The sequence below is a fragment of the Oryctolagus cuniculus genome, chromosome 14, assembly GCF_964237555.1.
Source record: "Oryctolagus cuniculus chromosome 14, mOryCun1.1, whole genome shotgun sequence".
Classification (NCBI taxonomy): Eukaryota; Metazoa; Chordata; class Mammalia; order Lagomorpha; family Leporidae; genus Oryctolagus; species Oryctolagus cuniculus.
In genome coordinates this window covers 40,986,668-41,013,323 of record NC_091445.1, presented here as the reverse complement: position 1 = coordinate 41,013,323, position 26,656 = coordinate 40,986,668, and the positions used below count along the sequence as shown (strand labels likewise).

General features: G+C 40.2%; 1 protein-coding gene across 5 annotated transcripts in view; it reads left to right on the top strand.

Moving 5' to 3' along the window:
• The window catches only part of CTNND2 (catenin delta 2), a 982,006-nt gene that overhangs the window by 171,209 nt on the left and 784,141 nt on the right, over positions 1–26,656 (top strand). For all 5 annotated transcript variants that reach the window (XM_070056591.1, XM_070056587.1, XM_070056589.1 and 2 more), the window contains exon 2: positions 13,799–13,935. In XM_070056591.1, the coding sequence (XP_069912692.1) occupies positions 13,799–13,935 (137 nt within the window). The remainder of the gene's footprint in view (positions 1–13,798; positions 13,936–26,656) is intronic.

Sequence of the window (26,656 nt, the reverse complement as noted above, 5' to 3'; positions counted from 1 at the left end):
ATCTTCTTAGAGAGTCAAAATTCAAGTGACTATGCGTATTTCAATAGCTTTTCAAATTTCTGTTACTGTGATGGGTCTGTCAGTGCAGAATCTCAGGCTTTATTTCTCTAGAATAGGGAGAAGTGTCCCCATGTGTTAGAAAACCCATCTGTCAGCTCTTGAGACATATTGGTTTTATCTGGGAAAACTAGGATTGCTGTTCATTCCAAAAATGGGTCATGATCTAATTTTTAGTAAAAAGGAAACCTGAAAATGATATTGTCTTTTCATGATCATTAAATTTATACATGTAGACATTGGTGTGCATGGTAGTTATACATATTGCGTGGCTGCCTTAGTGTTATGTATTACCCTAATGCATTAATTTGAACATTTTTTCCCAGCCACTTTTAATTAAGGTATACAGACTTCACATATCTCATAACTACAGCTTTGGGAACATAGTGATTCTAAACATTTCTTTTTAATAAACCTGGAAGGACTTACAGGACGTTTATTTACCAGCATTGTGAGTGTGAAATTCCTTGACATTTTTACTTAAGACTGATGATGAACTACAATTTTTTGCTCATTTCTGACTTATTTAGTAAGCATTTGATGAAGCCACTGTGACTTCGCCAGGTACTATTGTAGGCCTGAGATTGTGAATATGAATAAGTTGTATGAATAAATACAGTTTCTGTACTGAAAAAATTAATGAAGTAATTTTAGGAGGCATAAAATATATGGTATTTCCATAAATCCAAGATATTGAGTTTACTATTGATTTAAAAACAAATTTAATCGCAAGTGACAGGAAATCAATCCTAAATGGCTTAAAGGAAAAGGAGACCTCAGTCACATTAAGAAATATCCTGATTTCAACATTAAAAGTATTTTTTTTTAATTCCAACCTGTGTGACCATTGCAGCTCCTAGTACTAAATGCAGTGTTTATGGAGAGTTCGGGTTATAATGGTACAGTGAGGAGAAAGTGACTCATGGGGTCTGGAGGCTCCCAGAAATCCTGCAGAAAGTAAGAGCAGAGACGGAGGGGACTTAACAAGCAGACAACCCTGGGGATGACACAGGCGTGCAGGAAAAATTCAGTTAGTAAGATGTACTGTGGACTTCAAGAAACTTCAGGATCTGTAGGGTAGGGCATGAGTGGAGAAGCAACAGGTCCTGATTATGGAGAGCTTGAGTGAGGACCACAATGAGCAAAGCCTCCCGCATCTTGCACAACAGGTCAGATGCCAGCCTTGATGCCACTGGTTTATCCACCATCTGCCTCCGTTAATTTAGTGTGTACCACTAACATATTTCTTGAAATTAAACAACATAGAATAGAAACAAAGGAAGACAGTTCAAAAAGCTCACGAAAATGTGGAAGTAAAAGATACTGCTCATTTCCCACCAACTTTCTGAAGATCCCTCTGTAGTGCATCACATATAATAAAGCTTCTCTTTTTATGAACTATTGCCCCAGTTACAGTATGTGGCAGTGTGTCTGTCACAGTATAAAACATTTTCTATCTCAAAAAATTTTAGTAAACGTCAAGTTTAGATGTGCAGATCCACTCAAATAAATTTGGCAATAAATCATGTTTTGATCACATTGTTGGTGAAGGTTGACTCTCCCCAGATCATGTAGAGAATTGATTGGAAGAGAGAATGCTACAGGCAGTGGAGGAAAGACAGGAAGTTTTTGCAATTACACACAGAAGAGACAAGGAGTCCTGCTGAATTTGGTGCATTTGTGGGGTTCTCAAGGAGCCTTTTCCAAGAGGATGTAGCCTGTTTGGACTTCAAGCTCCAGAACTCAGCATTGCTTGCATATTTAATCTCAGGCATGTATGGATTTGCGTAAAGGAACTGTTCCCTGAGAGGAAATAGAAGATATGGATCTCTTGGAAACTCACACATGGAAAGCCTTCATGTCTTCAACCTCTTTGTACTGGCCCACTGGAATCCCACAATTTTAGAGAATGTCTGAAGTCATTCGAGTGCATGTTACAAACAATACAGTATATGATATAATGCATATTGCAGATTGATTATTTTCTATATTTAGCAGCTTCAAGATCATTAACAAAGGTCATCACCATTGTCTTCAAGGATCTCCCAGCAATATAGCCTCCATTTTCCTTTCTGTTCTGTGTTTTGGGGATTGCCCCAATGCTCCTGGAATCTCAGCCTGGGAGCTCACCTGTCCTGCTCCTTGGCTTCCATTCAGTGACTTTATTCTGACCCTTTCTTCTCTGCTCATTGCATCTCTGCCTTTCCACTGTCAACTAGTTAACTCCGCCTCCTTTCAGCTTTTCCTGTTGTTCTTTAGGCTCTGGAGGGGCCCTCGTTGGACGGAGCAGTCTGTCCATTCCCAGCAACAGGGCCTTACCCTGTGCTTGGCCTTGCTTCTTTCTGATGTTAGGTCTGGTGTCTCCATTGATGAGCTGGCCTGGGGCAAGGCTCAGGAGGGGCAACTGCTTGCTTCATTCACTTGCTTGTTTTCAGATGCCTCCAGTTTTCTACAGTACTTTTTAAAGATGCATAATTGGCAGACTGAATGTTTCCCAAGAGTAAATGAGAATACCTGAGCTTCTGCCATTGGAAACAGAACTGAGATTCTCAGAGAAAGTAGCCAGACCATCCTCACTGACCCCATGTTGCCTGAATTTGGGTACTGATGTTGCTCTCCCACCTGTGAGCGCCATTGCATCTTACCTTGTGGTAGCCTCCCAGAAGCATCTGCACGACATTTATGCTGTGAAGAGTCGCAGCTCAGTTGGGCCTTAAGCCTGTGGTGATATGCAGGTGGTCCATTCTCCTCTACAATTAATAGCTCATGCATTGACGTGGACAGATTGCTGACCCTCCCACACATGCTCAACATGCCCCCATTCCTGGTTCTTTGAACGTGAGAGTGGACAATAGTCCCTTTGTGTGTGCAGATGAACTCAGCCCTCAGCCCAGCAGCCGTCCCTGCCCCTGGGTGTTACACTTGCTGTCTCAGATTCCCTGGATGTGTACCTCCTCAGGGAGATTGGACGTTTCTCTACCTCCTGGCTTTCCTGCTGGATTGTTCTAAATATGGCTCAGGGCTGCTGCTTCCTGTCTTTGCAGGGCGCTCTCCATACGTCTCGCCGATTCTGTCTGCAGGCTGATAGTTCCAAGTATCAAGTCCTGGAGCCTGCTTGATTGATGATTTTACCTCAGAGGCCAGCTGCCCATGGTGTACATTTTTTTGGCAGTTGAACAAGTCAAGAGCCCTTGACCAGTCCTAGAATTTCTGAAAAGCGTTTTCTTGAACAGAAATAAATGTATAACATTTCAAGTGTCATAGAAATGCCCCTAATGCGTTGTCTGTTTTACTTATGTTCTGTGCTCTAGTAAGCAACCATTATTGATTTTAGGCTAATAGTTCATACATTAACTCAACAAATATTTATTACTGACTGCTATATATTAGATACTGAGCTGGTGTGGGAATTGAACATAGACCAAGAGAAATTGAGTTTTTGTCCTAATTGTGTGTAGTTTTAGCAACTGTTAATTATCTTAGTGTTGGTACTATGACAGGTGATAATTTGAAACTTCTCTTTAAAAAGTAAGATGCAAGGATGACTATATTGTTGTGTGCACAAAACACATCTAAGTGAGAATGAAGCTATACCTATTTCTATTGGTAGTGACATATACTAGTTACAAATAAGAAAGGCAACTTTAAAAAAAAAAAGGCAGTACTGATGACCACAGTGTTCAACATTGTTTCTGATGTCACTGATTTGCACACATTCTGTGGATTCTAATAATAGTAAAAGGATGATTATGTCTATTGAATTTTTATAGTTTTTTGAATAAAGATTTATTTATTTATTTGAAATTTAGAGCTACAGAGGAGAGGCAGATGCAGAGACAGAGAGATCTTCCATCTGTTGGTTCACTCCCCAAATCTGCAATGACCAGGGCTGGGCCATGCGGAAGCCGGGAATCAGGAGCTTCTTCTAGGTCTCCCACGTGGGTGTAGAGGCCCAAACATTTGATTCATCCTCCACTGCTTTCCCAGATGCATTAGCAGGGAGCTGGATTGGAAGGGGAGCATCGCATCTGAGACTTGAACCAGCACCCATATGGGATGCCCGTGCTGCAGATGGTGGCCTTATCTGCTATGCCATGGCATTGGCCCCTTTGGTAGCCTTTTAAATATCACCCGTGGAGTGGAAGTTTATAAAATCAAATATGTTAAAATATATTACATTTTAAAAACATTGAATTCTATATGTATGTATGTACCTATTATTTGGAACATTTTTTTTAGATTTTTTTATTCATTTCAAAGGCAGAGTTAGAGAGAGGCAAAGGCAGAGAGAGAGAAGTCTTCCATCCACTGGCTCACTCCCCAAATGGCAATGGCTGCAATGGCCAGAGCTGAGCCAATTTAAAGCCAGGAGTCAGGAGCTTCTTCTGGGTCTGCCACGTGGGAACAGGGACTCAAACACTTGAGCCATCTTCTACTGCTTTCCCAGGACAGAGCAGAAAGCTAGATTGGAAGTGGAGCAGCTGGGACTCGAACCAGTGTCCATGTAGGATGCTGGCACTGCAGGCTGCAGCTTTATCCACTATGCCACAGCGCCAGCCCCAGGAACATTTTAATGACCTATTTCATTATGCACCCAGGTGTAAGATGATGGCGTATTCTGGAATTGATGCCCAGTGTTGGAAATAAAGCCTCAAAGTTGAGAGTATTTTGCTAATGTTTTCCTGTCTTAGAACATAAGATCAGTGCTGGGAAGAGGACCATCAGAGAAGATGGGAAATATTTTTTGATCTACAAGGCAGAAAGAAACAAGGCTAGGTATGGCCACATACAGAGCTTGCTTGTTCATTTGGTGTAAGGGCAGAAGGTCCAGGAATTTAACATCACAGTCTCCAAGATACCAGTCATTACCTTAAAGGTAAAGGAAGAAATGTGAAAATGATTATAAAAGTTCTTGCAATTCTAAAGTAACAGGTCTGGAAGATTTGCCTAAAGAGAAGGAAAACAGAGGGAACAGGATTTTACCAGCAGTGTTAAAAAAGTCACCAAGATTTATCTTTCCTGAGTCATATCATGATTTCGTTTCTGAGAGGTTAGCTTGCCAAAATGTTAGCAGCAGAGAAGAGTCACGGATGGATGGATTTTGGGTTGAGGGTTGGAGCCAAGACACCTTTCTCGGCCTTAAATCCATACCACGCATGGTTTGGACATCTTGGCTGATGGGGTCACTTCGACCAAAGCCTTGGAATCATCTTTGCCCTTCTTTCCTGTATCTCTATCTCATGTACCAGCTGGACTCTATCAGCAATCCTCCGAGTTCTCCCTCAGCTCTTTTCCATAATCTAATCACTTCTTTGGACCTCTAACCAAGATGAGAACTGCAGATGATGGCACACCTTAAAGAGCTGACCAGTGAGTACAGATTAGGGCCGCCAATAGAACCTGGTATAATGATAGAAGTCTTACAATTTTCAGTGTCATACAGTAGCTAGAGACCACGTGTGGCTATTTCAAGCTTGAAATACAAATACTGCAACAGATGTACCGGCTTTTTAATTATATGATTTTAATTAACTAAATGTTAGCGTGTGGCTAGCAGGAGCCCCATTGAGCAGTGCACATATAACAAACGGAGTATCTCTTGAGCCCTACAACATGCCAGGAGTTGAGAAATGCTGGAATTTGAGGCAAGGGGACTCACTCACCTGGAAAGTAGATGAAAAAAGTATCTGTGATGTGAAAACGCCCATGTGTTCAGGATGTAGCAGAAAGACAGGAATTGAAAGCAGAAGAGGTCATAGGTCACACCGAAAGGGTGAGCAGCTCAGGAAGAGCAAAGAGCACATTCTGTCCAAAGGAACTTATTTCTGAGTTGGAAAGGAAGAGCGAAACTGTGACCCAGGAATATTGCGTGGGGCCCTGAATTGCTTGGGCTTATGACACAGAGATCATCACATTGTGTTGAAGATTGCCATGTCTTAACTCCATACTCATCAGATGCTAGACAGTAGTGGCTAAAGTGTGTATGAGAATATACAAATTTGATTTTCTTTTTTTCTGATGGATGCCAATAAAATATAATATTGAGTGAATTCCTTGAATTAAGAGCAAGAGAGTTTGGGGGCCAGTGCCATGGCTCACTTGGTTAATCCTCTGCCTGCGTCACCAGCATCCCATATGGGCGCTGGGTTCTAGTCCCAGTTGCTCCTCTTCTAATACAGCTCTCTGCTGTGGCCCAGGAAGGCAGTGCAGGATGGCCCAAGTGCTTGGGCCCTGCACCCGTGTGGGAAACCAGAAGGAAGCACCTGGCTCCTGGCTTCGGATCCACATAGCTCCGTAGCAGCCATTTGGGGGGTAAACCAATGGAAGGAAAACCTTTCTCTCTGTCTCTCTCTCTCATTGTCTAACTCTACCTGTCAGATAAGTTAAAAAAAAAAAAAAGAGCAAGAGAGTTTGGCTTCAAAAAGGAGATAAGATTTTGACAGGCCACTAAGTGTAACCTAAACTAATAAAGACTCATGGTTATCAAAGAAACATTTATAATATTAAACATTGAAAAGTCTTCTATTGATATGAGCTCAAATTGAAAAGGGGGCTCTAGATATGGGACATGTCTGTTTTCACCATTTTGTCATCCTAGTGAATTTTGTCTGAATTTCTTATTGCATTATCTATGAAAGTTGTAGTGTTATAGATTGGTTGATACAGCCATTCTCAAGAAACAGTATTGAGGTTCCTCAAAAAACTAAAAATAGTTCTATCAATTGGGCAAGCTATCCCGCTTCTGGGCTTATACCTGAAGGAAATGAAGTCAGAATACCAACGAGATACTTGTACCCCATGTTCAATGCAGCACTACTAAGAGTAGTTATAATAGAGAATCTATCTAGGTGGCCATCCATGGATTAATCAATAAAGAAAATGATGGAATAAGTGTTACAATGTGGAGTATCAATCAGTTGGGAAAAAGAATGAAATCTGAAATTTGAAGCCAATGGATGGAAGTGAACATTTTTATGTGAAGTGAAATAATCCATATACAGACAAATACCACACGTTGAGTCTCCTATGTGGAAGTTCAGAACAGCAGATCTGAACTTAGACTAGTGATTGGTAGAGACTAGGAAAGGTGTAAGGAGAGAGGACAGAAGGAGGTGAGTTAACAGGAACCAGTGCACAGACAGATGGAAGTAACATGTTCCAAGGGCCCATAGCACAATGAGGTAACTATAGATCACAATAATGTATTATGTGCTGTTTACAGGACCAGAGGAGGGCACTGGTAGTCTGTAAACACGGAGGAAAGGTGGGGAGACCTGGATAGTCCCTGCCTGATTTAGTCAGTTTATCTATATGTGTGTGTGTTGAAATATTACACTGTGCCCAAAGATTAACAATTCTTACATGTTAATCAGAGTTGTAAAAAAATATAAATAGTTAATTAATTCTCTAAAATATATAGTGTTTTATTCTCGAGGCTGCTTCTGTATAGTGAATCATGCTGTGTGTGAAACGTGGTCTCATGCGGGTGTGCTGCTTTGAAGCAGGGCGGCATGAGTGCCTTTCTTGACAACTGCAATTCATTTTCGCTGAAGCTGTCAACAAGAGCTACAGAAAACACAGGCTGTACCCCCCAGCTCCTGTTAGTGTCCAAAACTCCCATGACCATGCCCAGGAGGAATGAAGGGAAATGAAGCAGAGAAAAGTGGAGCCATTCTGGCGCGAGACTCCTTGGACTGCTATCAGAATAGCAGACGGAATGCATACACAAGAGAAATGTATCCTCCTGCAGTTCTGGGGACAAAGCCCAGGATCAGGGTGTTAGCTGGGTTGATTTCTGGTGAGGACTCATTTCCTAGCTTGCCCACTCTGTTTCCCAGCTGTGTCTTCACGTGGCCTTTTTGTCTGTGTGTGCACAGAGGGAGAGAGACCTCCAGAGTCGTCTCCTCTCACAGGACACCCATGTTCCCCCTTGTGATCTCATTTAGCCTAATTCTCTGACCAAAAGCACCATCTCCAAATAAGTCACACTGGAGATTTGGGTGGGTGGACAGAATTCAGTCCTTAACAGTGCTGGTGTGTGTGTGTGCATTGAGTGGCAGGACACGGGCTCATAAGTGTTTATTTTATTATTTTCTGGCCTTCTGGATATAGGATTTGTTAGTCCACATTCTCTAGAATGAAGTGGCTGGAAATTGAAAGCTTTTGTATGTCCTCACTACTATTTCATTTTCTCAAGTGGCAGTTAGGTGTATTCAAGATGTACATTGGGTATTTACAGATTACAGTTCTACCTACTAGGTTACAAAAATTTCTTACGCATTAGTTCTGTGAAGGGTGTGTAGAAGCACTGTGTGTAGGATAAATGAATTTGTGTAAAGTGTCTAGAGTACTTGGAGCTGAGAAATTGAAGAAGTATTTTCCTGTAGGAGACTGGCAAAAGCAAAAGAGGATAATAAAGGCCAGTATTCTTAACACTCTGTCCTCAAATGTGTTGGACCAGCTTGGCAGCAGGGCCATCTGTACTCATCAGTGTCTGAAAAATATAGGTTCCTGATTCCCTGAATTCTACATCTAGGAATTTATGCATTGACCATGTCATAAATGTAAAAAATGGGGGAAAAAACTATAAATGAAGGAGAGACAAGAAACTGTTGATGCACTGAATTGCTTATTGAATATTAAGTATTCACCACATAATTAAATTATGAAATAATTTTTGTAGGCATGTTTCTTTTTCTTTTTTTTTTTATTTTTTGACAGGCAGAGTGGAAGGTGAGAGAGAGACAGAGAGAAAGGTCTTCCTTTTGCCGTTGGTTCACCCTCCGATGGCCGCCGCGGCCGGCGCACTGCGGCCGGTGCACAGTGCTGATCCGAAGCCAGGAGCCAGGTGCTTTTCCTGGTCTCCCATGGGGTGCAGGGCCAAAGCACTTGGGCCATCCTCCACTGCAATCCTGGGCCATAGCAGAGAGCTGGCCTGGAAGAGGGGCAACCGGGACAGAATCCGGCACCCCGACCAGGACTAGAACCTGGTGTGCCGGCGCCGCAAGGCGGAGGATTAGCCTATTGAGCCATGGCGCTGGCCTATAGACATGTTTCCTGCAATGTTGCTGAATAAAATTTTTTAAAAATATTATATTAATTCCTCATGATGGAAAAATAATATGTTACATAAAAAATTAATACAATCCTATTCAAAGTAAAATGCTTGTGTGTCTGGCATTGCTTTTCCTCTTCCTTTATATTTTTTTTTGCTTTTTCATTTCTCAGTACTTTCCAGATTTCCCAGATTTAGCACAGACTAAATTTCTAATTTTTACTGGATTAGCTCTGATGAAGATTAAACTACTTGGCCACATTACCATGAAGCCTTGGTCAATGCAGGTCTTCTACATATTTCTTCTGTCTCTTGTGGATGCTCTGCACTAAAAGTGAGAGTGGAGGTAGACAATCTTTTCTGTCCGCATGTCATCATGGGCAGTTCGTTGTTTAATATGGATGTAAAGGGTTATAAACCGTGAAAGATACCCCCATGGCATTGGCATTCAGGCATAGAGGTTGCCTTGGGTAACAGATCTCTGTATATTGGAATTAGCCTTGAATGTTACACTTATCATTCTGCTATTGCTATAAGAAGAAGCGGGGTGGGTACATAAATAGGCCTAATTATTCTTTATACTGTGTGGGTCAGACCTGCCAAGTGCCTAAGGATAAGCCTTGATCCAGTGCCTATTAAATCCAGTATTTCATTATGACCGGTCACTGTTGTACTTTTAAGAGTTACATTTTATAAAAATTAACTTGCAGACTAGAATGTAAGAGACAGTGTGGATTATGGAAAGTAGGCAGACACAGAAAAGCATACTAAAATTGGAATGAAAAGGCAGGAACCCTGAATTCTAGATCTATTTATCCTGCTTAGTAACTTTGGAACCTTAGTTCCTTTGTTCAAAATTAGGTTGATAATATTAGCCCAAAACCTAAATCAGCGTGGGCCAAATGCAACTTAACACAACACAAAAATTAAAATAAGAATTTAAAATAGGCAGGCCTCCTCTGTCTGAGCATAAAGCTCTCCTTGGGTAGATCCTCCCTTAGAAACCGTGGACAGGGATGTAGGTGGAGATGAACGATCCAGGGTGGGTGCTCAGGGCCCCGTGGAGACTGAGCCCAAGAGCTCCTGTTTCCCTGTCTGCCTACTTTCTGCCTGTGGGTTTCAGCAGTTTTACCTGGGCCCATTGGTTCATCTGTGATTTGTGCAGAATTATGAGAACTTGATCAAATAAGAAAACCACACAGGAAAGCAATTTGGATATCCACAATGTAATGGTCTTCTCAGTCCCTCCTCCATAATTCCTTAAGCCTCTGTCTTGCCTTCTATTGGTTTCCATTACTTCAGCTATTTTGAACATTTTTGCCACCTTTTTTTTTTAAAGCTTAAAGGCTTTTTTTTTTTTAAAGTATATCATTTATTTGAAAGGCAGAGTTACAGAGAAAGAAAGAAAGTGAGGAGAGAGAGAGATCTTCCATCCACTGGTTCACTCCCCAAATAGTGGCAACAGCCTGGGCTGGGCCAGGCTGAAGCCAGGAACCAGGAGCTTCTTTCAGGTCTCCCCCTGGAACAATTGGGCCATCTTCCATTGCTTTCCCAGGCACATAACAGGGAGCTGGATCAGAAGTGGAGCAACTGGTCTTAAACTGGTGACCGTATCGGATGTCAATGATGTAGGCAGCGGCTTTACCCACTATGGCATAGTGCTGGCCCCCAGTATTGTGTTTTACCAAATGATATTTAAGCTCATCCTAATTCTTTGCTCAAGTTCTACTTTGCTAATGTCATTTCCTCAACCTTTCTCACATATTCTGTGTTTGTCACAGGTTTAGTTTTCCAGTGTTTTTCTTCTTCCCACTCATGATATTATAAGTAACATGGTTCAAAAAATCAAATCAAAGTGGCTGGCGCTGTGGTGCAGTGGGCTAAGCCTCTGCCTGAAGTTCTGGCATCCTATGTAGGCACCAGTTCATGTCCTGGCTGCTCCTCTTCTGATGCAGCTCCCTGCTGATGGCCTAAGAAAGCAGTGGAAGCTGGCTCAAATGCATGCCCCTGCACCCACGTGGGAGACCTGGAAGAAACTCTTGGCTCCTGACTTCGGATTGGCTCAGCTCTGGCCATTGGGGCCATTTGGGGAGTGAACCAGCAGATGAAGACTTTTTTCTCTGTCTCTGCTTCTCTCTGATTATAACTCTACCCCTTGAATAAATAAATAAATCTCTAAAAAGTCAAATTAAGGGGCTAGCTCTGTGGTGCAGTGGGTTAATGCCCTAGCCTGAAGCACTGGCATTCCATATGGGTGCCAGTTCTAGTCCCAGCCGCTCCACTTCCGATCCAGCTCTTTGCTATGGCCTGGGAAACAGTGGAAGATAGCTCAAGTCTGTGGGTCTCTGCACCCATGTGGGAGACCCGGAAGAAGCTCCTGGCTTCGTATCAGCACATTTCTGGCCGTTGTGGCCAATTGGGTAGTGAATCATTGGATGGAAGATCTCTCTCTCTCTACCTCTCCTCTCTATGTGTAACTCTCTCAAGTAAAAAATGGATAAATATGGGCCGGCACCGCGGCTCACTAGGCTAATCCTCCGCCTTGCGGCGCCGGCACACAGGTTCTAGTCCCGGTCGGGGCGCCGGATTCTGTCCCGGTTGCCCCTCTTCCAGGCCAGCTCTCTGCTGTGGCCAGGGAGTGCAGTGGAGGATGGCCCAAGTACTTTGGCCCTGCACCCCATGGGAGACCAGGATAAGTACCTGGCTCCTGCCATAGGTTCAGCGTGGTGCACCGGCTGCAGCGCGCCGGCCGCAGCAGCCATTGGAGGGTGAACCAACGGCAAAGGAAGACCTTTCTCTCTGTCTCTCTCTCTCTCACTGTCCACTCTGCCTGTCAAAAAAAAAAAAAAAAAAAAAAAAGATAAATATTAAAAAAAATAAATAATCAAATTAAATAAAAAGTTACCGGGAATGTTTAATGAGAAATTTAAATGGCTACCTTTATTTCCAACATTTTAAGTCAAATTCTGTAACTGAACTTTTTTTTAGTCTTGCATACCCCTAAATTTTTAAAAAACTATTTATTTATTTATTTGAAATAAATAAACAAGTGTTACAGAGAGGGAGAGAGAGAGAGAAAGATCTTCCATCTTTTGTTCACTTCCCAAATGGCCAAAAACAGCCAGGGCTGTTCCAGGCTGAAGCCAGGAGCCAGGAGCTGCTTCTAGGTCACCCATGTGGGTGCAGGGGCACAAACAAGTGTTTTATCCTCTGCTGCTTTCCCAGGCACATTAGCAGGGAACTGGGGTGCCTATTTGTGATGCTAATGCTACAGGCTGTTGCTTATCTGCTATGCCTCAACAACGAATTATTAATGAAATTTACCTGATAACATAGGACAAGGGCTTCTGTGAGAGCACATCACTTAGTAGACAAGGAGATTCCTCAGAAATAGCACAATGGGAAATATCTTTTACAAAATCACCTACACTGGTTTCTGGAGGGATATGTAAGATAATTGCTGTAGGTCAGAAAACAATTTTATTTGTTCCTAGTGTTTTATTAACATGAGGTTTTTTGTAATGTCTTGCCAAAAATGACTCCGAGTTAATTATTGCTTCCTTTGTTGATGATGGTTGCTAAATGACATATGTAGCCAATATTTCAGTCTCTGTCTTAATCCGTTCAAACTGCAATAAAAAAATAGCATTAACTTCAAGGCTTATAACAGAAAGCTTTATTTCTTGCAGTTTTAGAGGCTGGGAAGGCCAACATCAAGGTGATGGCTTATTCAGTATCTGGTGAGAGCCAGCTTTCTGGTCCACAGGTGGTGGGAGGGATGAGGAGCCTCTCCTGGTCTCTCCTGAGGGCACTGATCCTGTTCAGGAGGGATCCACCCTCATGGCAAAAATTACTTTTTCAAAGGCCCCAAGTCCTGATTCCCTCACTTTTTGGGTTAGGATTTTAGCATGTGAGAGTGATGGGGTGGCTTAATAATTCAGAACACAGCAGTCTCCTTTATTTGTATAAAACAGAGAAACACAGCAGAGCCAAATGACTTCTGGGGGTCTTGTTCTGAAGCTGCATGTGTGTATCTATGCTTGTGTTGAGACTAATGTTATTTGAATTTTTTCTTTCCTTCAAAAATAAACTCAGACAAAACTGCCAGCAGGCCTTGCCAGTTTTAAAGAGTTTTCATCTGCTGACTGTCACAGAGTAGGAGCTTGGCAGATATTTGTGGAGTGGGGTAGTTATTTACTGTCTCTCTTAATACTAGCTAAGTCTCTTAAGGTACTTCACATAGCTCTTTAATTATTGATAAGGCATTGATTGTTTATTTTGTGTTATTTCTTTACATAAGATAATGTCTAATAGATTTTCCTTTGAATTAGAAATACATCAATAGAGAATGCATTTGCCTAAAACAGATGTAAATTTGTAGTTGGACAAGCTTCTGCAACTCAGTACTGCTTTATCTCTTTACTGTTCCTTATACTTTTAACTCGCTCTTCCTTCTCATCACTGGCTTGCACAGTTACCCTAAAAACAGATCACAGAGGTGTGAATGTGTTCTGGAATTTAGTTGGGATTGATGTAAGGAGTAAACATGGTTGTATTTTCCCTCCTATAATTATGTCATATTGCTTCACTAGAGTTTGTAGTGGTGATTTTTATAATATGTATTCCCCATAGGTCTGTTTATAATGACAGCAGGCGGTATGCTGACCTTGTCTTCTTGCTCTGCAGGAGCTATGCCTGTCCCAGACCAGCCTTCCTCAGCCTCAGAGAAGACCAGCTCCCTGAGCCCTGGCTTGAACACCTCCAATGGGGATGGCTCTGAAACGGAAACCACCTCTGCCATCCTTGCCTCTGTCAAAGAACAGGTAGAAACATTTCAATTTTTTTGGCATGCCTAGGGAGACATTTAAAGATGTATTTGCAGGTGAACAGTGATAATTAAATTGCAGAGGTAGAAAATCATAATTTTATGGCAGAACATTGGTGTCTGTTACATAAATCATTCCAATATATGATTATAATTGCTTTTGATCCCATGTTTTTATTAATTATTTAGCTTACCTGGACAAAAAATTCCATGGAGAAAAGAAAAGAAAAGTTTATAGTCAAAATTCCTCATTGGTGAAGTTGTGGCAGATTTATTGATGGACCTGACATTTAATAATATTAAATATATGAAACCAAATAATTGGTCTTTGGAAAATATAAAGTTAGTAAACTGTCAAAATAGATCCAGTATGCTAAAAAAAAAAAAACAAAACTAGTGTGCGTGACAGCAAATTAATATGTTAAGTCAATGAAAATTGGCTTTCTTAGTGTTTCTGAGATGGAATTTGAAGGATACATTCCAGAACTTTCCTTCTCAAATGAACCAAAGTCTGAAGGAGTCATCCCCCAGTATGACTTTGACATAAAATAGATAAGTAATTAAAATCTGGATATTATATTTAAAAGAAATCATAAATGCCATGTTTCTTATAAATAAAAACTGATGATTAATTTAAAAGTTGGAAGATTGAAGAAAGTCTTTTTATTTACTTTTTGTTCAAATATGTACTAAAAATAAATCAGTGTTTTTCTTAGAGTCAAACCATAGTCTGTATTTGGGCTATATGATTCCATGAGGAAGAATTAGCAGTAGCAATGAGGGGAGAGTGATAGAACTTACCTAACTCTGGGAGCATCACAGGAAAGCAGTAGCATGAATGGAACATGTAAGTTTAGTAACTCTACTCATAAAGAAGATGGGCTGCTGAAGCAACTGATTCTGTTTAATAAGCAGGGACTGATTTGGGTAAAGGTAGGAGACCTCCTGCACTGTCAAGCTATCAATAAAACAGCTAAGGAAAGATCCCACTGGCAGCAGGAATCAATGATGCTATCAGTCAAGAACCCAGTTAGGAAGTGTGCAGCTAAGTATCCATAAGGGAGAGCTGAATAGATTGATAGGGTAGTCCAGTTTGTGAAAATGGTCAGCAAGCAGGAGATTGCCTTGAGATTTGGTCTGTAAGGCATGAATAGTTTGCCTCCAAAAACCCACTCTTGAGTTTTCTCATTATTTTTAAGTGGAAATGGGAAAAAAAACAAAACAAAAAAAAAAAGAGTGTTCGTGCCAATCACCCTCCTCAAGTTACGGCTCTGATGTGATTGGGTCATGTCATGGTTTGTCATTCTGGTGTGATTTGGAATCCTGAAAGGCTGTTGGTGTTTGAGTAGTGATAAAACATAAAAAGCAGGACTAAATTTGATAAGAAAACTGGAAGACCTGAATGAAGAAAGTTATAACAGTTTATCAAAGGACATAAAGTAATTCTGAACAGATGAAAAGTCTTGATCCCATGTAGAAGAGTTTGGTGTCATCGCAATGTTACTCTTTCCCAAATTAATGTATAAAATATTGGCAATTGTATAGTACCGTGTGGATGGTTATTTGTTTCTGTGGCAAACTGTAGCAAACTAGTTTATTAAATATCGTACAGAATCATAAATATGTGAGGGTACAAGGAAAATTGATAAATTTTGCTTTTCCACACATATTAGCCACTGCAGTACCCTTGGTCAAAATAGGAAAAGTGATTTCTGTAGGACATATCTTAGAGTTTGGAACAGATTAAAAAATGTAAATATAAATATCAAATATGTATTAACCTAATTCACTTAAAGGTGGTATTTCAGTTAAGTGTAAGGTAGTGGTTTAAATAGTATTAGCTTTACGAGCTGAGTATCTAGGAGAAAATTAAAGTTTTTAACTCACAATGTATCCAGAGATAAATCTCAAGGGAAAAGTAGTGTCACTGCAGAAATAAAGCTATAAATACAGTAGAAGAAATGTTGGGAAGGTATTCATGTACATTCAAGGTGGGGAAGGCTTGCCATAAGACAGGAAGCTCAGAAGCCATCCATGAATGGCTGATGCATTTGGCAATGTGAATACTAATAGTAAAGACAAGAATTGCAAAGCACAATCCCACATAAAAAGTAGAGAAATGAGCCAAGAGAAAATGCATGTAGCATTATGATAAAATTTTGATAAAATTCATACATTAAGACTTCCTTATGTTCATGAGAAAAAATGATTAAAATAATAGAAAACTAGGTGATGGATAAGTACAGACAGTTCAGAGAACAAAAATGCAAACAATGAATTCATGGGAATATTTTTCACTCTAATGTACTAATCAGGGACACTAAGTTCTAAGAGAAAATGAGATTTATTTTTAATCTACCAAGTAGATCAATTTTAAAAAATAGAATAGATTGTATGCTAGCTGAATGCTACAGTTTGGGGAAATCCACATTCTTTTACAATCCCAATACAAAGGTGAATTGCTGTAATTTTTTGTTAACTGATCTGTTTTTCTCTATTGACGTTTGAATTGTGTAGTATTTTTTGCTATAGTCATGGTTGGACATACACTGTACATAAATGAGTATCCCTGACCAAGAATTTTATGTTTATGGACATTTATAACAAAAATATTTGGGATAATAAGTGAAAAAATATTGATTGTGAAAGATTTGAAAACGGCATATCCTATTGATGAACTATTTTGTAATTAATAAAAATGACTGGGTTATATGTCTGACTTTTAGCGGAAACACCCATGGTTTTTTTAGAGTGAAATTACATAGAATGGTATTATCCTGTTTTCTAAAAACAAAATATGGCTTTTAGCTTGTATGTGTTTATGAGCACTTGAAGATGTGTAGAAAGAAACAAATCAAGTGTTAACACTGATTACTACATGTGTTTACAATGAGGTGGTGGGAATGACCTGATGACATAGAGCATTGGAGGAGAATCAAACTAGAAAAACAAATAGGGCGACTACAACCAATATTAGTTGAGTCTGGATGATAGGAGATGTTTCTTCAGCTGAGATTCAGATGGGCTGCTTTGTGATGAATACAATGACCAGTCAACATCTGTGATGATGAGAGTTTAATAAAAATCTTTTGTGAAAAGTTTTTCCCAAGTGATGGAAATTTTGTCTGAAAACATGGTGATGAGAACATTGTCTGTTTTGGGCAGCAAAGCTGGATTCTTTGTGCTGGATAACTAATATGAGGAGGAAGGTAAATTTGTTTTGGAAATGGGAGGTAGAGCAACATGAAGACCCAAGTCAGGTTCAGAGTCAGGTTCCTAGTGAGGTCTTTGCGTGAGTGAAAGCAAACTTCAACCACTAGCAGATTCCACGAACTGGCTTCAGGTGGCCTGATGGACACAACCAACCTCATACTTCGCTGGGATATTTCTGTTTTAAATCATTCTTTAGGTTTTATCCCTCTCTTTTTCTCAAGTGTAGACTATTTTCTATGGAGTTAAAACTAGGTTAAATGTATTTATTACGAGTGTTAGGTGAGATTAAGAATTACTCCTCTGAAATTTGATAGCTTCTTTGATTGCTAAAAATTATACACTCAGAATATTTATAAATCTGTTTCCTTAAAGAATTTCACTTTCCTGGCACTTCTTAGGTACTCATGAGAACAAACTTTGAAGTAGAATTTCCATTTATTAATTTTGGGAATTTTAAGTATGAAATTTCGTGGTAACACACAATGTACTGCTCTTGTCCTGTCTCCTTGTAAATTACTTCTTTAGGACAAAAGCCATTCTTTGGTCATATAATGCTGAACTCAATGCCATCTAATAAATTGCCCTATTTATTTACTCTTTTAACATTATGAGCACCTTATAGAAGTCTGCAAAGCACGATACAAGATAATATACATGTAAGGAAAATCAGTCCTTTGGAGTTCATTGGAGTAAGTTGTTGATTGATACTAAGAACAGAAGTTCCTAAGCAGTTGGTCAACATTGCATGAAAATAAATTCTAGTGTCTAATCATAGATTGAAAGTTAAGTCATGCCAAACCTTAAGTCATAAAATGTGACCCATGTCATGTGATAGCATGACAGATATTTGTAATCTGAGTCCATTAACACAGCAGTCATGACTGCTTGATGCAAAGGTGTTCATATTTATATATTTTTTTGTTGTTCTGATTCTGTGGGCTCCTCCTCTGAGGCTCACGCTGTTGGGATGGTGGGGTGATGACGTTCCTTCAACAAAAAGCACTGGAGACTGTTTTGGTGAACATGTCTGTTTATTAACAATTAGGCACAAGCTTTTATAGGGCAAGCAAAGGGTAGTAGCTAGCTCAGATTAGCAACACTAAATATGTAGGATAAAACTGATACTGGCACCTCTATGCTTCTCTAATCAGCTTGAAGGTCACGTAGCCTATGTAGCCTTCCAGGTGGTCTCCTGGGTCTTGGCCACACCCAGGAACTGTTTACCTAGTTGACAGTTACAAAGCCCTTCAATGGGAAGTGAGGGTGAGGGACATGTGCCTGGGGCCACTGCCACCTGCTAGCATTCAGGTCATATGTGGGTCTCGGTGTGATGAGCCCCCAACCAAGGTCTTTCCCAGGAGGCATGGTGTGCCATGCCCTCTTAACCTCCTGTGTGGGCTAGGCAGGCAGTCTCCCAGCCTGGCACAGGATCACGCACATGATTCCCATCTTGATTGCTTTTTAATTGGTGATTTTTATGCTTTTGTGTTGACATAGAACCATTACTTTTGCCTCACTGTATCAGTAATTTTCTCGTTTTCAGATGCATTGATCTTATTTCTAGTAGTTATCAAGCCCTTCCTCCTGTGGAGTTTAAGAGGAGGCATCTAATCCCCATTGTCTTCTCTGTGAGTGCATGTCCCTCACCAGAAGAGGAGAGGAGGGTGGACATGGATTATGTGATGAGTCCTATGAGATCGTTTGGAGAAACAACTGAGAAGTGACTGATATTCATTACAGTGTATAGCCAAATGCAACTTAGTGGCTAAAGGGAGAAGAAGAACCCTGAGGTCCTTTTTCTGTATGTTTGAGATTATCCAATGGAGATGGCAGTGATAAGAGGAGACACTTATGCTTGAGAGGGGAGGGCATACTTTTAGAAGAAAAGTCACAGAGGATGTGAAAGTGAGTGGAATCTAGTGCAAAAGAGGACTGGCCTCTGGTATGAAGACAGTTGGTTCCTGGCAGCAGGAGTGAGATAAAGGTCCTGGGTACAGGTGCAGTGAGGCTATGCTAGTGCTGGAAACCTGTGGGCTTCCTTCTGTGGTCATCAGATGAGCACTGTCTGGTTGTTTTAAGTTGAAGCCTGCTTGGGACCTGTATAGCAAAGGTGCAGAAGGAGAAGGATGTTGGACATAAGGGATGCAAGAGAGTGATTGTAACACTGGGTCTTGTAGTGGGTGTTGGGAGGAGAGGCATAACAGAATTGGTAGAGGCAGAGGATGCATAGAGTAAATATGTGGGGAGGGTGAAGCTTGAGAATAGAGAAAATACGCAGTAAGTAGTGTTAATGTCAGAAAGTAGAGTAGACTCTAGGAAATGAGGACATTAAAACCAGAAAGGAGAGAGAAAGTGCACAATCCAGGTCAGCTCCTGGACACAGTGTGAGGATGATGACAGAAGCAAGCAACAGCTCAGACTGCTCAGGAGGAGAAAGGAAGCCCGGGATGTGCTTCCTGACCGTGAGTAAGACAGACATATTTGCACCTTGCCTAAGGGCTGTCATTTGTGTGTCTCTTTAAAAAATTGTTGTAATATTGTTTTGTGCTATTAGATAAGAATTGATATTCAATCATGCTTTATAGCATTAATCTTTATCATAAATCAATATGAGTACTAATTTTCTCTTCAGAAAACTGAATTTCCTGAAAATGTATTTGTTTCAAAATAACATTTTCCCTTCAGTTGATCAGCGTTTCATTTGATCATCATATGCTTCCAAAAGGTCTATAAATTATCTTCAAAGATAACTAGAAAATTAACTGGCACATTGTTTAGACTATTTAGAACACTTTGATCTTTGTAAACTGTTAAGGCTTAGGTAGAAAAGATGTTTATTTTTAAGTTGTACTGTGAAGTACTTTTCATAATGAAGAGATTACATAGAAATTGTCTAAGCAAATAGCAGGCTGACCAAATGTGTTGTCACCATTGCCTTTATCTAATAGTGTTTATGCAGCACCAACTCTGTGCTTGCATTGGAGATTCTCAGATTAGGAATTCACCTTCAAGGGCTTAACAGTAGGGTTACAGATGTAAGACGGGGCTGGCATTGTGTGATGCAGGCATCACATGTGAACATTGGTTCATTTTCCAGCCGCTCCACTTCCAATCCAGCTTCCTCCTAATGTTCTGGGAAAAGCAGTGGAGAATGGCCCAAATGCTTTGGGCTCTGCCATTCACATGGAAGTCCCAGATGGAACTCCCAGCTCCAGGCATCAGCCTGGCTCAGCCCTGGCCATTGTGGCCACTTGGGAAGTGAACTAGCAGATGGAGACCTGTTTGTCTCTAACTCTCCCTTTTTCTGTAACTCTAACTTTCAAATAAGTAAATAAATATTTAAAAATGTATTAAGACAGAAACTGGATTTTCCTAAATGATTCATTTTATTTATCTGAGAGGCAGAAGGAGAGATGGAGATGGCAGTAGATGGGGGAGGGATGAGGAAAGAGTGAGGGGACAGAACAGAAGGGAAATCCTCCCTCTGCTGGTTTACCCTTCGTCTGCTGCTACAGCTGGGAGCTAGAAACTCATTCCAGCTCTCCCACTTGGATGGCAGGGAACCAACTACTTGAGCTATCATCTTATGCCTCCCAGGGTGTGCATCCATGGGCAGTTGGAGTCAAGAGTGGAGGGCACACAAACCTACCTACTCTGATATGGACATGAGTGTCCCAAGGGATGCCTTTGCTGCTGCATCAAATGCCTGACCCCACCCCCAAGAATTTTACTATGTAAAAAATGATACATGACATTTTAAGAAAACTCTAGGCTGGTCTGAGTGCAGTGGTGTTTACAACTAATTGATCACAGCCAGTTACAGGTTTCTTGGGGCTGGCGCTGTGGCGCAGTGGGTTAACGTCCTGGCCTGAAGCGCTGGCATCCCATATGGGCGCCAGTTCAAGACCCAGCTGCTCCACTTCCTGTCCAGCTCTCTGCTATGGCCTGGGAAAGCAGTAGAAGATGACCCAAGTTCTTAGGCCCCTGCACCCACATGGGAGACCCGGAGGAGGCTCCTGGCTCTTGGCTTCGGATCGGTGCAGCTCTGGCCATTGCAGCTATTTGGGGAGTGAACCAATGGTTGGAAGACCTCTCTCTCTCTCTCTCTCTGCCTCTCCGCCTCTCCTCTCTCTGTGTAACTCTGACTTTCAAATAAATAAATAAATCTAAAAAAAAAAAAAGAAAACTCTATAGTCCATATGTTATCAAACTCCAAATGATTTATACAGATAGAAAACACCTCTGGACATAAGAGCGGGTGGTAGCCCAGCCATGCAATTGCTGTGCGAATTTTTCTTGCTTTTTAAATTTCCCAAACAATGTGAATATATTTTTGATTTTAGAGGAATTTTCATGAACCATTGTTTAGGATGTGGGTGATTTCCAGTTAGTAAAACAAAAATTGCTTTTAATCATTTTTATTATAAAGCATAATACAGGAGAGCAAGATAAAGGCATTTCTGAGCTTCCACTATGCAGAAAGAACTGCACTGAATATTTTATATAGGTTATATCACGTGAAGAAACCAAGAAAGCACTTGAAAACATGTGTCTTACATAAACTGTAGAGAAATCTTGATCTTTTACGTTGATTCATGTATGAGGATAGTATGCCTTCGTTTTTAGTTAGCTTCTACATTTGTAAGTTTAAAAATACCTAAATTCTATATAAAAAGATTTGGAAAGAACACCTTAGAAAATACTCCTTTAACTAGAATTGTTCTGCTGCCAGATATCACTGCAAAATCTTTCAGCATTATTAGTGTTTACTATAATGTGCAACAATAGTTTCTGGTAACACAAGGTGGAATATGACCTATAACTCTTAGTCAACTTCCAAAGTTTAATTTGGAAAAGCCTTTTATGAAATTAATGACTAGATTATCATCCATGGAAAAAAGGAAATTAAAACACCTTTAGGAAATGTCAAGACGATCAGGAGCTGTCTGTAAAGACCAGTGAACTTCACATTCATTTAGTCCGAGAAGGAAAGACTTGAACATAACATAGTGTGGCCAGTTGAAGTTTTGCACATCATTAAGTTAAAATGAGAATTAACTGATTGCTGATTTTTTAATTTATTTTTTCAAATGAGGTGTGCATTTTAAAAATGTACCATTTCCACCTAGCTTTGCTTGCTAGGATATCAGCTATATTTGGGGCATGACTGCTTGTGTCAAGACGAGGCTTAAGTATGAAGGTGCTTGCTGGGAGTCTGGGCAGTCGTGGCATGATAAATGATGCTGTTTGTAACAAGAAAGGGGGCAGGGTTCCAGTGTCAGCCAGGATCAGAAAGCCTTGTGAGTGTCACAGACACAGGATGGACAGGGATGGGTGTAGTCAAAGGGACCCGATTGGTTGTGTAGACTTCCAGGAAGGCCAAGAAAGAAAACAAGTGTATAGATAGCGTTCTGATAGTCCAGGAAGTGGGGAAGGATTGTCAAGTCCGTCAGTTGCCTTCTGCTCTGTTCTCTTGGACAGTGTTAGTGTTGGTCTTATGGGATCCTGAAGACCATGTTGGGCAAAGCAAAAACGCACTTAATTTTAAATCACCAAATAAGAAGATAAGCTTTAGTATATGGGGCTTATAACATCATGATGCTACTTATGCTGCTTTCCTATTTACCATTGAAATCCATTGTGAAATATCCATATGTGAAATCACATTACATATTTTAAGTGTGATGTTTTAGTAATTTTTATGAATGTTCTCGTGTATATTGTGAAAAAGTTGAAAATGTCAGAAAGGAAAAAAATGAAAATTTTATTTGAGAGTATACCATTCTAGAGGTAGTTGCAAATATTTATGAGATTCCTTCTAAATTTTTATATAAATACATGATTACTTATACATAATTTTTGTTTGGCTTTATAAATATTTTATCTCTTCTTTATACCTTCAGCATTACATTAGGTGTATTTTTCATATCATTTAGTATTTTAAACATTTTTATGATGGGCATGTAATAAAGATGCACTATGAGTAATATTATAATTTATTTAACTTTTCTACCTTTGTTGATCTCTTAGGTTGATTCAATTTTCTCAGCATGAAAAAAAGTGACATGTCGTACTTCCTTGTTCATAAATCATTGAGTAGACTTTGACAGAGGCTGCCTGGAGCAAAGTTTTGAAAAGACTTTAAGGACCCTTACAGACTCACTGGGAAAATATGTCATAATTAATTACTGATAAGGGCTGCAGGCAGGACCACAGACGGGGATTCTTGGGGTATCATGCAGTGCCTTGTGCAGGGTTTTCACAGAGTAGGAAATTAACACATAGAACATTCTAGAAGACATATTGGGAATATACTAATTATTCTGAGAAACTGAACCAAGTGTGTTAGGAATAGTCAAGATAAATGCAGGAATAATCATAAAAATGTTAAATCTTATCTCAAAAATGTTTTCTAAAAAGTTATTTATTTTCACTACAATTTACATATTTTTCTAAAATATATGCATATGTTTCAGTAAGATCTATATGTGAAACGAGCTTTCAGGTATACTCACATAATTAATAACTTTTTTCCTTTGTTGTTTAATAATTTTTATTATTCATGAGCAAAGAAACAGGACTTTAAAAAAAAATCATGTTTGTCTTCTGAAAGCCACATAGCAAATTGCAGTAGAATTTAAATGAGAAGTTAGATTGTTTTATTCTGAATCCAGTGCTTATTTTACTAGGCTACACTGTCTTATATAATTTAGATATAACGATGTTCTTGTGCTATATTGTTCACTATTCTTCCCACAAGAAAACTTTCTCTGCTACCAAGGTATCTCCACCATCATGGTGCTGTTAGATGGCACCCCTGCTGGTCTCCTATTTAATTAGGAGGAATGAAGGAACACTACAGCAGTTTGATCTGCAGTACTTGTTTCAATCTGAAGGAATCACTAATGCGAATCTAAATAAAAGTAATTCAAGGAACTTCTGTACACTGTGTTCATTAGTAATGTCCGTAGAGAAACAGTGCTGTGAAGGGAATGCAGTGGGTTAAATGCAATCTTGCTTTCGGGGAACATTCCTGTGGCTCAGAGTCAGTGTCTGGGACTGGAATTATCTCCGGCATGCATCAGCAACACAGGTAAACATGCCCGAGGCAGCCCATCGATCCTGCTCAAGTTGCTGTCACTCAGTGGCACTCATAAAAGGCACGTGCAGGTTCATGCCCTGGGCTCTGAATGAGCTGGCCCTGTGGCCTGCTGTCATGGAAAACTGAGGATCAGCATTCTTCCTTTTCACTAATGACCAGTACTGACTTTCACATTCTACTCCTGGCCTTGGACCACTTGCCTAATTACTGTGGGAAAGAGTGACTCAATATCAATAAGGCAGAAAAAACTCACTTTTGACAGGTAATCTTCCGCATTTAGACGAACAATACTAAATAGCTCCATTCACCCAGTCAATAGATGTAGTCATCTGGGAATGAGTTTTACAATTTACACATCCTGCAATGTCTGCTGGATAAAGTTGTTATGCTCAAATTAAAAATTAAAATTATGTAAACGCCAGTCTTCCATAGCTGGTGTAGGTAAATCACAAATAATTCCATATACCATTTTGACATTGATGTCTCTTCTTATCTGGGAAGGGGAATTCTGAGATATCAATCAATTCAGTTGAAGTCTTTGCATTGTTTCTGAGCTTTTGAGATACAGTTGTATTCCTCTTTGCTGGCACCTGGTCCAACTACATCCATCACAGAGAAAAGCCCAAATAAAACAGGGACATTGTATCCAACCCACTAATTTGCTAAAGTAGACAGAGATACAGAGACAGACAGTGCTCCCTTCTGATGGTTCACTAGCAAATGCCTGCTACAACTGGGTCTGGGACAAGCCAAAGCCAGAATTCCAGAACACAAGCTGGGTCTCCCCCATGGATGTCAGGGACCCGATTACTTGAGCCTTTACCTGCTGCCTCCCACAGCCAACATAAGCAAGAAGCTAGAGTTGGAGCCAATCTGGAACTCAAATGCAGGCACAAGGATATGAGATGCAGTTGTCTGCAGCAGGATCTTAACTTATTAAAAGCAGACACTTTTAATAAAACAAACCATGCTCTCCAGGTATGTGTCAGACTTGGAACTGCCTTATCATCCCCCTATGAAAAGCCATAGGCAATGCATTGTTAAAATTAATAATCTCCCTCTTTGGGCAACTATGCTCCTAATGGGAGCAGCAACTCAGTCTTCCACAGGCATGCCCTCCAACTCTGTGTTAATATTGCTGCAGTATTGGGTGACTCCACTTTTATAGAGACTCAAGACAAGAAATTATCACCTAGGAGCTTTCCTGCATTGTAAGGAAGGCTGATAGTGAAAATCTTTTTCATGCTATTTTCAATTGACTTAATAAAAATGAAACATTTTAGTACTGGGAATGTCCCATTAATACATACTAGTGATGGTAATTGACAACAACTGTAATGTTCCTTTTTGATCAACACCTAAGTTTCTTGGTTAATTCATGGAAGGAGGTTGCAGCTAACTTTCCCTTTCTCACTCTTATCACCAGCCCTGGAGCAGTATAGACCAGGGAGGAGATATTTCATATATTTGTATTAAGATAATGGCTTCAAGAATACTTACCACATTTTCCTTTTCTATTTTAGCTCACAGATAGATGCTTTGCCTAATTATGTTAAAAATTCTTAGCTTGGTTTGGTGTCAAAGGTGTCATCTCCATTTTTATATGAGGGGATGTCTTCAAAGAGTTCATGGAAAATATATTTTATTTAAAAAGCATAGATTTACAATTTCCTTTTCCATTAATATAAGCTTATCTTTCTTTCCCTTGTTCCATGAACTTTTTGAAGTATCCTTGTGCCTATCGTATTCTTTTACACTTATTTTAATGAAAGTATTGGACAAACGTCTTCCAGTTGGGCTGCTGGCATATCATTATACTTCAGAATTAACCCACTCACTTTGGTGAATCTTCTACCCCCAAATTGCAATTTCCTCTATAAATAACCACAGTCAAAATTCATTTGATCAGGTAGAATGCGATTTTCAATTTAAAATGAGATTTATGAACTTAAGCCACTCAGTAGTAGAAGATAGTTGTCTTTTTACCTTAAGTAGATTGTATGCTTTGTTTCAGTTAAAAGAAGAAAATGTTGGCCAGCGCCACGGCGCTCATTAGGCTAATCTTCTGCCTGCAGTGCCGGCACCCACGGTTATAGACCCAGTTGGGGCACTGGATTCTGTCCCAGTTGCTCCTCTTCCAGTCCAGCTCTCTGCTGTGGCCCGGGAGTGCAGTGGAGGATGGCCCAAGTGCTTGGGCTCCGCACCTGCATGGAAGACCAGGAAGAAGCACCTGGCTCCTGGCTTCGGATTGGCACAGTGCGCCAGCTGTAGCGGCCATTTGGGGGGTGAACCAAACAGAAGGAAAACCTTTCTCTCTCTCTCTCTCTCACTGTCTAACTCCGCCTGTCAAAAAGAAAAAAAAAAATAAAAAGAAGACAATGTTAGATGTTCTACCAGGTTAGAA